Genomic DNA, 16,333 nt, shown 5'->3' with positions numbered 1-16,333 from the left:
GTGGGCGCATTTACTGAAACAATGATAACACTTTTCACATAGCAACACATTTCTTTATTGAAACAAACATGCCAATGAAACGTTGGACAAATTTCCAAATAAGGCTGGTCGCAATATATTTATTTCTTCGGTTTTTCTTCGATCAAATAAGCTGTTCTTTCATGACAGGCATGAAGTCTGTGCTCTGAGAACAACTATTGACGTTAACATCAGTAATCGTTAACATCAGTTGACAACAGACAAGACAATCCAAAGCAAAGTCAAATATTATATATTATATTGCACAAAATTCAAACAACCCCATATAGGTTGCACCCACAGTAGCTGATGAACTAAAATTCTCAACATTTGCATTAATCTGTAGCAGAATGTAGTGCACACTGTTTTTTCAATATTGTATTCTTCTGTTGTTAAAAAAGCTTTTGCAACAAAATTAAAATATTACACATATATCTAATGATATATAGTCCCTTGTATATCCATTGGCACGTGCATGATAAACAGCCCGAGATATGCAGAAAGAAACCTACTCTGCATCACTGGATGGCTTAAAATGTATCATGTATAACAATTTATCATTAACTCTGTGCATTGCATTACCTGCAAATTTTACATACATCATTACAGTCATGTAGTGTCTTCCACATGTCAGCTAATATGACAGAAAATATCACACAGCTGCCCGGAATAATGAAACGGCAAATGGGATCTTAGACAAACCCCATATAGGGTTTTTATATTATTAATACTGGATGGCAAGCCAAAAAAATAAATATTGTATCTGCTCATTACTGCTAAAGGGGAGTGAAAACAATAATAATACCAATAAAGCATACATGAGACACTACATGTATAAAGGCTAATTTACACTATCTCAAAAACTGACATAGATTTAACTCTGTCTTTGCAGAGGATTGAAGGAAGAACTATTTAAAGTTTACATTTTTTGATCTTGTTTAGCGCCATCTTGTGCCAGTACAGAACACGACATCACCGGGTTGGTTGGTTGCTAGGGGTGCAACAATACTCGTATCGATATTGAACCATTCGGTACGCATATGTATCGAACAATACAAAATTTTTAATTTATTTTATCAACTTTCCTTCTGACGATGCTGTCTGTGTTGAGCGCTCAGTGGATCTGCGCTCGACAGTGCAGCCTAGGCGGAGTAGTCAAACGCAGATTCACTGAGCGCAGGGCAAGCTAGAGAGACTGAAGTTAAGCTCTCGTTGCAACATGGCAAATTGAACCTCCCCCACCCTCATTCAGATCTGGCGTTTGGAACTATTTTGGTTCTCATGTGACGTATGACCCTGAAGGTAAGCGCGTCATGGACAAAAGTAAAACAGTATGTCGGATGTGCCACGCAATGCTCAATTACATTGGTGGGAACTAGTGCGTTAGCGCAGTTTGCTTGTTAACGTGTTGGCCGTCCAGCCCCACGCACGGGGCGATCCGCGGTAGCTCGTTAACGGAGATTTGCCGTGTTGTGGCGTTAACGTCATTTCAACGAGATTAACGCTGACAGCACTAGTGGGAACACAACGAATATGACTGCACATTTACGCCGACATCATCCTAGTGCAAAGACAAGTGGAAGCAGACAAAAACAACAAGCACGCATGCTACAAACTTTACTCGAGTCATTTAGACAGCCGTTAGCACATGATTCTCCTTATGGGGACCTGATATGTTTAATATGCTGCTGAGAGTATAGCCCAGAAGAAGCGTATAGTATAGCTTTTATTTTGGAAAGAGCCATTTCCCTGTAATAAACTCTCTTTTCCAAAGATGAGTGATTCCTCAATCAGATAGATGTATTTTTTTTACTTTGTTGTTTCAGCAACATTAAATTTAAAAACTGTACTTTTGAGTTAAAATATATATTTATAATTTTAATAAATGACAAATTAAAAAGGCATGAACATTTTTTTTGTATCGCAAAAATATCGAACCGTGATACCAAAGTATCGAACCGAACCGAACCGTGAATTTTGTGTATCGTTGCACCCCTATTGGTTGCAGCTTATAGACTTACATTAGCTTATGTTAGCTAACTAGTAACCAGTAACTCAGGTGAGAATAAGGACACTAAAATTAAAAAGCAGTCCAAGGGTATCACTTTTGTGCTGTCCCTGGCTGCAACAATAAATTTTATCAAAAAAAACAAAAACAAAGCTATATTCAGTTTCACTTTCTGTCTCTTAAGCAGTAAGTGGTTCCCTTGTTGTTTGGCTAGCTGCATTGAAACAGTAAAATCCTCCTGTTAGGCACAGTAGGTGACCAACACTCGTTTACAAAGGTTTATAAAGCACTTTATGAATGAGGACTGTGTGGAGGAGACCCTGTTTGAGTCAGGTGACAGGTGGTTCACCAGACCGACACACTGCTGTCCGATACCACACCGTTTCTTCAGTAGGTGAGTGTACCTAGAAGCACAATCAGCTGGCAAAACAGATGTTTGCAAGATGCAATCAGCACTATTTATGCAATAAAATAGTCTCTTTTCCTATGCACATCCAAACAGTTTACAACACAACATACATAAAAACATACATAAATTTTATTGCATAAATTTGATCGCAGGTTGTGGCCTTTAACTGATTGCGCTGCTAGGTACATCTGGCCAGACGAGGAAAAAAACCTGAGTTTCTAACACCAGCTTGTTGGTCTGGTAAAACAACCTGTTACTTGACTCAAACAAGCTCTCCTCCACTCAGTGCTCATTTAGAAAGTGCTTTACGAACCCAAACATTACAGATAACAGGTGGATTTTCCTGTTTCAATGCAGCTAGCCAATTAACGAAGAACCAATTACTGCTTTAGAGACAAAAAGTGAAATTGATCAGCATTTCCTTGGTTTTTTTAACATAAAATGCATCATTGCAGCCAGGGGCAATAAAAAAGTGATCCCCTTTGATCCCTGCTTTTTTTGGTTTTACTGTCCTTATTATCACCTGAGTTACTGGTTCTGTGATTAGTTAGCTAACATAAACTAATGAAATGCCCTGGTGATGTCATGTTCTATACTGGCACCAGATGGCGTTAAACATTTTCAAAAAATGTAAACTTGAAACATTTATTTCTTAAATCCAGCTTCCCAGAGAGAGTTAAATCTAGTTTTTGAGAGTAGGGCTCCATAGTGTACATTAGCCTTTGTACGTGTAGTGTTTCATGTCCTACTATATAGAAGTAACATAGACTGATATCATCTCAAGTTGGCAAATCTGCAGAAAAACAAAATACTACAGTTTTTATCTTTGGCCAAGTGGCAAAAATAATAAGAAACACAGAATTTGACACATGACCCACAGAGATATTATGCCCAAGCCATTATGAATGTCCTATATATTAGAGCTCCACACTATCAAAAATAAATTTGAAAGTGGTTTATCTGAATTCAGTGTGGACTGATTGAGATGCAATAGCAGATTCCAGTCCTAGTGAGCCTTCTTACATGGGTTATCTAAAGTCTGGCAGCCCATGTTGGTAAATTTCACCCGCACACGGAACAGAGTTCCATCTTCACACATGCAGAGCTTGTACCTCTCCTGACCTTCATTGAAATACAGATCTCCTGCAGAGTTAGGAAAACGCGTGGCATTGAACATGACCGATCCATTGAGCACGATGCTGTTCTCCTGCGAAGACAAATCATCATTACTCATCGATCTTCTGGCCCTTTACTCGATCGGCTTTATTGTAGGAAAAATTCCATACTCACAGCCCTGAGCTCAATGTTTCCACCCATTTTGAACTCGATTGTCCGACCCATGATGTTGACCCCTTCGTTACCACGAATGATGGCAGAGTCTCCTTTAATGTTCAGGTCAGATGCTGCATTACTGGTGATCTAAAAGTCACAGAGAGAATATGAAGTTTAGAATATAATGTTATGAACAGCAACACAAGACTGTTAACAAAAAAGTTAAAAAATCAAATCAAATAAAAACGATACTGTGAAAGACATTTTTAACGAATATTTTTTCCTCCACTTATTAAATGTGATGCAGCATGGCTGCAAATATCTCTTAAGGCTACTGTATTTCCACTAAGCAGTTTATTAGGCAGTATAATGTGAAAATAAATAGCACACTATGTGCACACTCTGTGCTGGGCCTTTTCCAGCTAGCCTGGATGAGGAGGGAACCCCCCGCTCAGCGCAGCCACATGTGCCTGAGGTGTGACCTGGGCAGTTAGCCAGTGAAATTTGCTTCCTCTGTGATGCTGGCAACTTTTCCATTTTTGGCTTGTGGCAATACAATTGTGTTCATTGTGGTCAACTGACAGTTTCTTGTAGATCTAGTGGCATTTTTATCAAAAGTTTAATCATTTACAAAAGTGTACACAAAAGTTTATTGTTACTAAATTTAACAAATATGCATCTTTTGACATCTTCAAGTTAAAAATTCATAGAAAATAAAGAAATATAAATTAAATCTTTTTTGCATGTTATTCTAGAAGTTTAGAAAGTTTAGGAAAAAAGTAAAAAAATAAATTTTTCTAGCTTTAGCTGTGTTTTTGGAACCTGCGTCACAAATATGTCGCAAACATATTTGTTTGTGATTATTTATTCTGAATCTTTTGAAAGGCACCACTGCTTGGAATTCAGCTCTGTTACGAATTTTCTTGAAACTTTGTTTAGCAGCTTTGCACACCTGTTTTTTCTGTCAGGTTCTCTCAGCCTCTGATAAACTGGAGTCATGGTGAACTGTAAACTTTATATCCCTCCATAGACTTTCTAGATTTTCAGATTTAAATATATTTCTTTAGAATAGTCCAGTTTTGTTTAAACTTTCACATGATGTGGCATCTATGAATGTTTAGATCTGAAGTAGATTTGTGAAAACAACTTTCACAAGGTTAAAAGATGAATTCATAACTGAGCCTTTCTTCTGTTTACACTGATGAAGTTCAGCATCTTCATGGGGACTTTTCCATGTTCTGTAAATATGCTGTTTTGCTTTACCTTTATGGATTATTAGCTAATGTTTGGTACAGGTTATAAAACACTGACAGGACTAATGAAATACTTTGTTATTGCACCCATCAGTGAGTTACTGGAAACCGTACACACCCTTTCTGTGGAAGCTTTTTTAACGCTGAGGACTTTGACTCCTTTGGGCAAATGAAACTCGTGGTTTTCAAAGTCAGTGCTGAAGAATGTGGTCTGGGTCCGAGGGTCTGTGAAGGATATGCCGACATCACTGACGATTGAGGTCTTGTCCTTTTCTACGCTCAGCTTTGTAGTGCCTTGCTGGAAGACTACCTGTAGCAACACATGTTAAATAAAAGAGGAGAGTTTTTAATGTGTGCGCATTATGGGCTTTTCTTGTCTTTTTATCGATACTCAGCTTTTACTAAACTCTGTAACACACTCTGTATTGCTCACCGGGTTGTTGTTACCAACAATGACCAGATCCTGGTCTTTACGGCCTCCTACTGTGCTCTTGTGCAGCGGGTGGACAATACCCATGTCTGCTTTCTGTTTGAAGCGCAGCAGGCCACTCTCATGGAACTCCATACTGTCGCAGCCATTCGGACCGATGCGGATCACTGTCCATATAACCAATGTGATCTGTGAGGCGACAGCATGCACAAAATATACAGATCACACACTAAAAAAAAGCAACACACAGACAAATACACTGATGTTTTAGGTACTCACAATTAAATTAATTAAGGCGAGGAGGAAGAGGATGATAATGATGCACACAGCCATGTTTCCTTTGCGTCCTCTTAGCCCTGTCTTATGAAGACGCTCTTCCTCTATGGGTACATAGCCTGCTTTGAAATTACTGTTGTGCTCCTTGTTGATAGTACGGCGTTCTATGGCTTTTTCTCGCATGGACTTCTTCACTGGCCCATTGGAGCTTTCCTAGAAGCCAGAAAACAAACTCTGAGGTCTAATGCTTACAGTCTTAATAACAAGTAATAACAGATAATAAAACCTGTAATCTATGGTGTAACTGTCCCACATTTACCACGTAACTCTACTGAATTACTTGAAGTACCTACTGTTTCTAAACGTAGCCACTTAAAATGTAGTTATAGCAAGAAATGGTAGTAACAATTAGAGAAACTAATTATACTGTAAGAACTTATAAATAAGAAGACCTATGAGTATTTTAACGGAGAAAGAAATGAAAGCTACATGCATGCATTTTTAAATTAATTAACACCTTCATGTTGTTTTAATGGAAAGTAAAAACAACCTTTCCTCTTTTTACAATGTAATTACACAGTTGTTAGGGTGTATTTGAGAGTATCCACTCATAAGCCTAATTTTATAGCTTTAGAGCACATATTGATTATTGAGATTGGTTTACCCAGAATCTCACGTTTACGCACCAACTGTTGTATTTTCTCGACTTTCTTTTCTTTTTGAATCGCCTCTACTTTCTTTTTAGGTTTAAATTAAAGTTTTTAGTTCCTCCCTGTTTTCAATGTCCTCTCTGCATCTGTTAAATACCCGCGACAGCCTGTCGCTGGCCATAACTAAAAATAAACTGTACTCATTTTGGCAGCAAAATGGAAATAACCTGCTCTCCGCTGTATCAATATTACACAGCTATAGTTTTATTCTCTTCATAGTGTTGTAATAAATTCGCTGTCAAACAGCAGGTCTAGTAAAAGAATAAGATTTTTATTTATTTCCATATGACGCTTTCGCTACCCATAGCAGAGGCCACTAATGTTTTCTGTTACACTGATATTCCGATAGAGCCCAGACAAAAGCCCAGTATGCTTTAAAAAAAAAAAATTAATCCAGTTTATATTGTGTATTATTTAGAAACATATATATAAGTGTTCCGTTAACTAAATGCAAAAAAGGCGGAGAAAAACGCAAGAATAACAACAAATACGGAACATAACGGACCTGTTCAGACGCCATGTTGACCCTCCCTCTTCTGCTTGCTGAGAGTTCGGAGCAAACCACTTTTCACAGATAAAGGGGACAGTACTCCATAATGATTATGTTTTTAGTTGTGGACTGAATGGTAGTTGAATATGACTTGACTATAGAAAACAAATACATACACAATAAATATAAAAAACAGATAAATAAAAAAAAATCTATCAAAATTTTTTTGATGACATTGAAAAATGGCATATTCCAAACTCAGCCAGCCAATGACAGAAAAATCCTAAAATAGAAGAAACGGTCCATTCATATTTTCCACAGGTGAACTGTCAGCAGCGGACACGATTCTTAAATAATAATAATAATAATGATAATAATAATGATGATGATGATGATGATGATGATGATAGATAGATAGATAGATAGATAGATAGATAGATAGATAGATAGATAGATAGATAGATAGATAGTAATAACATTACTATTAATTATATATATTTCATAGCTGTACATAGCATAGTGATCATTTTTTATCACAAAAAATTGTGATACAATTGTGATCATACACTCAAAAAGTCATATTTAGGATAACGTATTTAAAGGCATTAATTGAAATGATTGCTAAATTTGATCTGGATTACAATACATAAGTACAACACACATAACTATTCCAGTTATTATTTTAGATACAACAATGAACTGCACATTTAATTTAGTATGTCATATTATCGTATAATCGGATTTGACCCAACACCGCCACTCGAGCAGCACCTGACCCCAAGGGGGGTTAGTTAACTCCCTCGGTATTGGTTTCGTTTAACAGGATGTCATTACGATCGTATTTACATCTGGGGGGAGACCACAGTCTGCAGAGGCCTGACTGAGACGGGAGTAATTTATTTAAACCCTGCGTTCGTTGCTCCCGTCGTCTCCTCACTCGGTTGCCACAACTGAAGGCGGCGCTTGGCATTCGTGTCGCAGGTGCAGAAAGCTGCCGGTCCAGGAATTTTTACTACACTCCTCGTTAAGACGTACCCCCCTCCGCCTGCTGCTACTGCTGCAGGCCTCCTCCTGGGGATTTTTAAAACCTCCCGAGGATTGTGGATCGACATGGCTGACACTTTAAGGAGATTGACCAACACATCTTCATTCAGCGTCTTACAGGACAAGCTTGAGAGTTGGCACAAGGACTACCATGTAAGTTCATCAATAAGTCATGATTGACCTAAATCTGACCACACAACTTCATCCGTGTTAGCCAGTCCTATTTCCATGATCACTATCCACTGAATTGGTATATTTGCATACAGTTGAACCTTTTAGCCAAAGGGTTTCAGATATATTATGAGCATCCTCGTCTTCAGAACATGACAAATAGGTTTGTCTGCTCTCGTCCATTACTGATTTTTATTCGTTAAACCTGTGATTTTCATTTGTTTTGTTCCACTTTATTATTATAATCATAAATGAAACTGTTACAGGCAGTTTGGAAACGCTTTAAATCATTTTAAAAAATACAGCAAAGGAATGCATTTGTTTAGATTTGATTTCCCAGTGGAGTTTGGTTGGTATGGACGCCGGTTGCCATGGGTACTTTTAGACAGCTCCAAAGATATTTGCCTCAGGTTGAGATGGTTCACTTCCTCTTTCTTCCTGTAGAGGCAATAACTTCAAACGTAGGCATCAAATGCCTTCGAGTGTTTACAGCTAATACGAAATAAAGCTAATAAGAAACTAATAAGTAAAAATGAGTAATAAGTAAGTAATAAAGAAATAACCATCATAATATATATAATATAACAATATAGTACTATATCGATTAATTGATTATATATATTGATTTTTTTTAAGAAAATCTAGGAGACGTACCCTAACAGACCTAACAAACCTCCTAAACTAAATATTGTTTAAATAAATTTAATATAATAAATAGGTACACGGCATAAAACAATGGAGTTTTTTTGCTGAGCTACTTTTTGCTTGGCTAAATTGTGAATAAATCTTTCCTGTAACCTTCTGTCAGGAAAAGTGAAGCTTAAGAAATGAAATTATGGGAGAACAGGGCAATACCTTCGACTATATAAACGTGGACAATAACATTCATAACATTCACAGGGAAATGCTATTTTTCAATTGTTTTAAAACCCTAGTTTTGTGTCAGAGTCTGCAAACTTTTTAAGCAGTTTTTATCAAATGCAATTTTCCCACCTACAGTTCTAAAACATATATGTTAGTTTAATCTGTGATTCTAAATAAGCTTTAAGTGAATCGTTGTCTGTTTCTTTGTACTAGACAGCGTGTACTCTACCTCTGGCACTGTGACAGCTGGGGAAGGCTCCATGTGACTATGATGGATAAGTGGTTAAGATAATGGAAAAATAAATTTGTTTCCTTTTTTTTAACCCTCCAAGGTGATTTCTTGTGACCAGAATCTGAACAGATGTTGTGAGCTGATTGAAATCACCGCCAAAATCCAGGGCCAACTGTTTGCCATCCTCAACCTTACAGCTGCAGAAGGTACAAGCTTCATCAGTTTATTTATGTTTATTTTATTGAGCACAGGTTCTAACATTTTGTCACTAATCAGGTGGACACTATGCCGGAGTGGACACTCTGAAAACACGACTACTACCATGGCTCGGATCCTGTTTCTCAATGGCGAGGCCCTCAGTCAGTGATGACACCAGTCTACAGCTCATCCAGGTGACTCCATCTATCAGTAAACCAGAAAATCTGTCAGAGTGTTCATATATATGACATATATATCATCATTTTTAAATGTTAGGATTCAGCAGAGAAGGACAGAAAGATCAGGGAGCTCTCTGCCTCCCATGAGAATGACTTGCAGAAGCTGGAGACTCAGCTGTGCTCCGCTCGGCTACAGCTGGAGTCAGTCAGAGCAGAGTGAGTCTAAATTATAGATTAAAAAAAACTGTCAGACCTTCTTACCTCAGCTTCAATGGCTCATATTTAACTACACTTTGGTCAGTAAATACAGGTACCGATCTGTTTAAACAGGCTGCTTGATGCTCAGAAGGAACTGGATGAGACAAAGAGCAAGTCTACAACCACCTTTCTGGCCACTGAAGATGAAATATTACAACTGAAAGCTGAGTAGGTGATGTAGATGATTTACTTGTTTTAATATGCACGTATGAGTTTTTCTGTTAATATGAAGTGTGTCTGTGCTTCAGTTTGAGATCCGCACATGAGCAGGTGGACATTTATAAGAGAAAGCTGGAAGCTCTCGATGACTATGAGCGGCAGATTCGCCTGTTGAGAGACGAAGTGTCTTACCTGAGCACAGAGAAAGCCATGCTGCAAGCGAGGTACACACACAAACATTACACGCTCACACACTGACACCGTTCAGCGTCTTAAATAATTAATATGTTAGATTTTTTCTGTCTCTCAGGTTGGTGAGGAGTCGTTCTCCGAGCCCTTTGTCCAGGCACAGCCGCTCTTCCAGCCCCGGAAGGAGTGAGTCACCCACCCGAGCCCAGCTCACTAACTCCTCCCGCCACGCCCGCCTTGTGTCGCGCTTCAATGACCTATATGCTGTGGAGCGTCTGGATGCCCAGGCCCTGCTTCGCCGCTACATTTCTGACTTGGAGATGGTCCAGAGAATAATCTTTATTGCAGTTGTGGTATGGCTGCAGCTATTTTAGAGCTGTGTGTACACAGAGCTGATCATTTGATCTGCTGTCTGCTGCGATTCATGGAAATGTATGTATTGCCTGCTTTCCTGTTATAGGAATCCTTCAAGACAGCAAAACTGGCTTACCGTCAGTTCAGGCTACGAGTCAGAAAGACACTGTCCACATCTCACTTTGGGCCGGAAAGTCTAGAAGATGCAGCTGTGGACTACATCGTCAGAAACCTGGACCTTTATGATGTTCAGACCAGCGTCAATGTAGGATGATGCGTCTCATGTGTGCTGTGCAACACTCATGAACAAAATGCTGTAGTTCTGAGGGAAACCATGATCGTCTTTCATCTCTGCAGGATGTCATCAATGCTATGAATGTGAACCCTCGGATCTCCTTCCCGCCAGAGGTGGACTTTGTCCTCATCAGTTCGTTGATCAGAGAGGCATGCAGAGTGGCCTTCGCCATGCAGACACTGGACCCTCCACTGGACTTGGGCTTTGCCACTGATGGAGAACTATACAATGACATCAAGTCAGTCCTGTTTTTGTACACCCAGCAGTCATTTGTTCATTTTTTAAAGGGAAAGTTTTAAGTAACATGTTTTCCATGATGCAAACAGTCACTACAGAATATCACTCCTTGAACTTCAGCCTGTCACTGAAAGCCTCTACCAGTAGATGTCACCCACAACACTTAGATGCACACTTCCAACTCTCCCCTGTCTCTTTCCCTTAAGGTATCGGCGCAGCTACGACTCTGAGTTCACTGCTCCTCTGGTGATGTACCATGTGTGGCCAGCCTTAATGGAAGGAAACACTGTAATAGTGAAGGGCGAGGCTGTGACTAGAAGTGGTGCTCTGGTATTGGTTTTTTAATGTTTAAATATATCACAATTACTGGATGTTATTTAACAGGGTACGTGAGGACACGAAGATGCATACAAAGCTCGTGTGCATACTGGTGGTTTTTCTGTTTTTGCAGTGGAGCCGAAGCCGCAGCAGAAGCAGTAGTACCAGCCCTGTGCGCTCTCGCTCTCTCAGCCCAACTCGCAGCCTTGTAAGTCACTATAATATTAAATAGTCCAACCACACAGAAAGAAAAGCACAACTTGGGAGTTTTGGTCACACAGGGGATAATTTTCTTTTCCTGGGTATAACATCACTCAGCTACTCATGAAATTATGATTCCTTTCACTTTTTGTACCTAACAACGTGCATGCATACCCATGGCTCTAAGGGTATGTATTTCAGAATCACTTTTTAAAATGTAATTTGGTTTGTTTAAGCTTTAACTTACTCAAAAACTGGAAGTATAATCATCATCATTGTCTTTTTTAGGCATTTAACAGCAGAAGAAGCCTGTCTCCTGGACGTCTCAGAGCTAGCCACCTGTGACATTTGGCCACATGTGCTGAAAGTCAAATGCATGGTCACACTTATGCTTCTACCAAATAAAGCAATGAAACCGTTCATAACCTTACCAACCAAAGGCTGTGTGCATTGTTGGAAGGACGCTTTACAGGACATAAGATGATATAGATTAAGCAAAATTAGCCCAGTAGATAACTGAACAGTTGTTCTACTATATTTACTCTATTAATTTTTGACTAACAGTATTGTAGTGATGCTTGGGAACTTAAAGGAAAGGCATATTTCAGGAACAAAAAAGACCTGCACACTAGCACTTTATTGGTGCTAAAATTAGGACCCATACTCAACACTATCAGTCAACATTTCAGTGGCAGATTGTATTACTGTGCTAGTGATTGGTGCTAATTTAACATCCTCCAGTACTTGAGTTACAGATTTTTGGTCAGTGTTTTTAGTGTTTGTTGGATGCTGTGTTGTTATTCTTATTTTATTTTTTTATCCTTTTAATATTTTTCGTTAGTTTTGGTGCTGTTGTTCTATGTAGATACAGTGGGGCAAAAAAGTATTTAGTCAGCCACCGATTGTGCAAGTTCCCCACCTAAAATGATGACAGAGGTCAGTAATTTGCACCAGAGGTACACTTCAACTGTGAGAGACAGAATGTGAAAAAAAAAATCCATGAATCCACATGGTAGGATTTGTAAAGAATTTTTTCGTAAATCAGGGTGGAAAATAAGTATTTGGTCAATAACAAAAATACAACTCAATACTTTGTAACATAACCTTTGTTGGCAATAACAGAGGTCAAACGTTTACTATAGGTCTTTACCAGGTTTGCACACACAGTAGCTGGTATTTTGGCCCATTCCTCCATGCAGATCTTCTCGAGAGCAGTGATGTTTTGGGGCTGTCGCCGAGCAACACGGACTTTCAACTCCCGCCACAGATTTTCTATGGGGTTGAGGTCTGGAGACTGGCTAGGCCACTCCAGGACTTTCAAATGCTTCTTACGGAGCCACTCCTTTGTTGCCCGGGCGGTGTGTTTTGGATCATTGTCATGTTGGAAGACCCAGCCTCGTTTCATCTTCAAGTTCTCACTGATGGAAGGAGGTTTTGGCTCAAAATCTCACGATACATGGCCCCATTCATTCTGTCCTTAACACGGATCAGTCGTCCTGTCCCCTTGGCAGAAAAACAGCCCCATAGCATGATGTTTCCACCCCCATGCTTCACAGTAGGTATGGTGTTCTTGGGATGCAACTCAGTATTCTTCTTCCTCCAAACACGACGAGTTGAGTTTATACCAAAAAGTTCTACTTTGGTTTCATCTGACCACATGACATTCTCCCAATCCTCTGCTGTATCATCCATGTGCTCTCTGGCAAACTTCAGATGGGCCTGGACATGCACTGGCTTCAGCAGCGGAACACGTCTGGCACTGCGGGATTTGATTCCCTGCCGTTGTAGTGTGTTACTGATGGTGACCTTTGTTACTTTGGTCCCAGCTCTCTGCAGGTCATTCACCAGGTCCCCCCGTGTGGTTCTGGGATCTTTGCTCACCGTTCTCATGATCATTTTGACCCCACGGGATGAGATCTTGCGTGGAGCCCCAGATCGTGGGAGATGATCAGTGGTCTTGTATGTCTTCCATTTTCTGATGATTGCTCCCACAGTTGATTTTTTCACACCAAGCTGCTTGCCTATTGTAGATTCACTCTTCCCAGTCTGGTGCAGGTCTACAATACTTTTCCTGGTGTCCTTCGAAAGCTCTTTGGTCTTGGCCATGGCGGAGTTTGGAGTCTGACTGTTTGAGGCTGTGGACAGGTGTCTTTTATACAGATGATGAGTTCAAACAGGTGCTATTCATACAGGTAACGAGTGGGGGACAGAAAAGCTTCTTACAGAAGACGTTACAGGTCTGTGAGAGCCAGAGATTTTCCTTGTTTGAGGTGACCAAATACTTATTTTCCACCCTGATTTACGAATAAATTCTTTACAAATCCTACCATGTGGATTCATGGATTTTTTTTTCACATTCTGTCTCTCACAGTTGAAGTGTACCTCTGGTGCAAATTACTGACCTCTGTCATCATTTTAAGTGGGGGAACTTGCATAATCGGTGGCTGACTAAATACTTTTTTGCCCCACTGTATGTAATACCAGATCAGACTTTCAAATAAGATGGTGATGAGATTTTTCCACTAAAAACGTAAAGAGTTGTTCACGTCATCATTGTAAAAAACAGAAGGGTCAGTGGTAGTTTTTTGGGGGAAAAATATCCGGGTGCATTCAGTGTGACAGTGCGTGTCTTCTTATTTCAAACGGATTAAAGAAGAATTAAAACATATTGATTTTACAGTGATTTGGTTTGCAATGCGAGTATCCTTTAATGGTGCCTTATATCAGCGGTCCCCAACCCCCGGGCCTCGGACCGGTACCGGTCCGTGAGTCGTTTGGTACCGGGCCGCGAGAGTTGAGGCTCAGGTGTGAAATGTATAGTTTTCAGGGTTTTTATCGGTTTTCAGCGTTATTTTGTTATCGTTTTTAACGTTAACTCGGTTTTCCTGGGTCATTTCAGGTGTATTATGAACAAAACTTCTTTTTTTCGGTACCGGTACTAGTTTTATTTTGTTGTATTTATCCGCGACACCTTAAAGGCCGGTCCATGAAAATATTGTCGGGCATAAACCGGTCCGTGGCGCAAAAAAGGTTGGGGACCGCTGCCTTATATGATTGTTTTTTGTATTAAATGGCTGATGCAACTCCAAACTATTTTCTGATTTGTAATGTATCATTTTATATTGATTAAGGACTTTTTTCTGTAGCCTTAGTTCAGTGTAGCAATTAATTTCCTACAGACATTAAAAAAAACATTTATAAATTTCATCAATATAGCATCAGAATCAGAATCAGCATACTTTATTAATCCCTAAAGAAATTAATTGGGTTACATTTGTTCCATTACAGTAACAGTAACAGAAAAAGACTAGACTATTTAACAATACAATATGTTACAGATTTAAGAAATAGCACAATATATACAAATCACTCAATAATAAATATCAAGAATATTGACAGCAACATTACTGAGTAGAAAACAGCATGTACAAGAAGGATGTAACTGTTGCAGTGTTTACAGTGCATTAGATGGAGGGGTTGCACAGGGAGATGGCCACGGGCAGGAATGATTTCCTGTGTTGTTCAGTGGTGCTTTTTGGTAATCTCAGTCTCTCACTGAACATGCACCTGTGGCCAGCCAGCATGGAGTGGGTGGGAGGTATTATCCAACATTGTCTTTATCTTGGACAACATCCGCCTCTCCGACACTACCTTAAGGGAGTCCAGCTCCATCCCCACAACATTACAGACCTTGCCAATCAGTTTGAGTCGGTTGGCATCTGCGACCCCTAACCTGCTCCCCCAGCATGCAACAGTATAGAGGATAGCACTGGCCACATCAGACTCATAGAAAATCCCGAGCATAGTCCGATAGATGTGGAAGGACCTTAGCCGCCTCAGAAAATAGAGATGACTCTGGCATTTCCTGTAAAGTGCAGTGGCGTTTTTAACCCAGTCCAGCATGGTAATGCAGTTAAATCAGAAGGGAGAGTTTTCACCAAAACCATTTTTAAACAGCTGATGTGGTGTGGACAGCCAAGTTTGTGAATGTGATAACTCGAGAACAAAGTGACGAATTAGTTTAAAATTCATACCATAGGTATTTCTACGAGGTAGCTGAGGGGGCCCACTGGCCGTCGCCAATATTTTTTTTTGCTGCTGCGTCTTATACTTTTCAAATGGCATTACATTCCTACAGCCCGATCCGGCGGGGAGGTGTGGGAAGCTAGATCGGGCGCCCCCCCTTCCGGCTCTCCTCTCTGCTCTCTCCTATCTTGTCCCTTTTGTCTTACTTCTCTCCATCACCTTTTCTATCCCTTTGAAGAAATGAGGCTCCATAAATGCTAAAGAGGTAAGTATTATTTCTCAGTTGCAGTGAATAGATAGGAGAAAATAAAGAGTAGAAAACTAAACAGAAGAAAGAAGAAGAGAAATAACAACTTAACATGAACCAGTGACATACTCCGGGGCCTGATCAACCCTGGCAGGGCCTCCTTGGATGAGGGTGTCTAGTAATAATGGCGGAAGCACCCGATGAATCCAAGGTCCACTACTGACGACGTGTCCCAAATCTTAATATTATAATCTAGATCAGATCTCTAATTCCTCCCCCCCCCCAAAAAAATGGCAGATTAGCCTGGGTAAAAGACTGAAAGCTGAGGCACACAACGATGTGTGCTGCTGGTAAAGTTTCTGGGCTGCCTTTCCTCATAACAGCCATCTGTCAAGATTCTCGCCATTTAAAGCAATGCATTATCAAGGACTACAACATCTAGTCCTTTTAATGAATTTCCTACTACTCTGTTTGAACAATAGGGGATGCTGCTAC

At 39.8% G+C, this 16,333-nt stretch overlaps 2 protein-coding genes across 2 annotated transcripts; one reads left to right on the top strand and one right to left on the bottom strand.

The window, feature by feature from the left end:
* Window positions 1-31: 31 nt before the first annotated feature.
* sgcb (sarcoglycan, beta (dystrophin-associated glycoprotein)) lies at window positions 32-7,006 on the bottom strand. Its single transcript, XM_086282835.1, has 6 exons — window positions 6,882-7,006; window positions 5,670-5,879; window positions 5,394-5,579; window positions 5,079-5,270; window positions 3,726-3,854; window positions 32-3,642 (listed from the first exon to the last, which is right to left on the bottom strand). The coding sequence occupies exons 1-6, from the start codon at window positions 6,894-6,896 to the stop codon at window positions 3,442-3,444; spliced, it is 933 nt and encodes a 310-aa protein (XP_086138961.1). The 5' UTR covers window positions 6,897-7,006; the 3' UTR covers window positions 32-3,441.
* A 634-nt stretch (window positions 7,007-7,640) lies between these two features.
* Window positions 7,641-12,451, top strand: spata18 (spermatogenesis associated 18). Its single transcript, XM_086282834.1, has 12 exons — window positions 7,641-8,063; window positions 9,278-9,383; window positions 9,454-9,569; window positions 9,652-9,770; window positions 9,885-9,980; window positions 10,061-10,195; window positions 10,282-10,513; window positions 10,621-10,779; window positions 10,872-11,047; window positions 11,253-11,376; window positions 11,498-11,572; window positions 11,854-12,451. The coding sequence occupies exons 1-12, from the start codon at window positions 7,977-7,979 to the stop codon at window positions 11,908-11,910; spliced, it is 1,482 nt and encodes a 493-aa protein (XP_086138960.1). The 5' UTR covers window positions 7,641-7,976; the 3' UTR covers window positions 11,911-12,451.
* The last annotated feature ends 3,882 nt before the right edge of the window (window positions 12,452-16,333 follow it).

Source organism: Aulonocara sp. 'chitande type north' Nkhata Bay, linkage group LG23 (assembly GCF_057382095.1).
Source record: "Aulonocara sp. 'chitande type north' Nkhata Bay isolate Kocher_YH1m ecotype deep benthic linkage group LG23, A_spYH_male_GT1.1, whole genome shotgun sequence".
Lineage (NCBI taxonomy): Eukaryota > Metazoa > Chordata > Actinopteri > Cichliformes > Cichlidae > Aulonocara > Aulonocara sp. 'chitande type north' Nkhata Bay.
The sequence above is the reverse complement of the archived record's forward strand: the minus strand, read 5'-3'. Positions and strand labels throughout refer to the sequence as shown.

Bases quoted from the DNA above. Each gene is read 5' to 3' on its own strand.
- sgcb (XM_086282835.1), bottom strand. The intron at 5,580-5,669 runs GTGAGTACCTAA...GTCGCCTCACAG, and splicing joins TCGCCTTAATTAATTTAATT to ATCACATTGGTTATATGGAC. The intron at 5,271-5,393 runs GTGAGCAATACA...GTGTTGCTACAG, and splicing joins TTGTTGGTAACAACAACCCG to GTAGTCTTCCAGCAAGGCAC.
- spata18 (XM_086282834.1), top strand. From the start codon at position 7,977: ATGGCTGACACTTTAAGGAGATTGACCAACACATCTTCATTCAGCGTC. The intron at 8,064-9,277 runs GTAAGTTCATCA...TAACCCTCCAAG, and splicing joins GTTGGCACAAGGACTACCAT to GTGATTTCTTGTGACCAGAA. The intron at 10,514-10,620 runs GTATGGCTGCAG...TTCCTGTTATAG, and splicing joins TAATCTTTATTGCAGTTGTG to GAATCCTTCAAGACAGCAAA.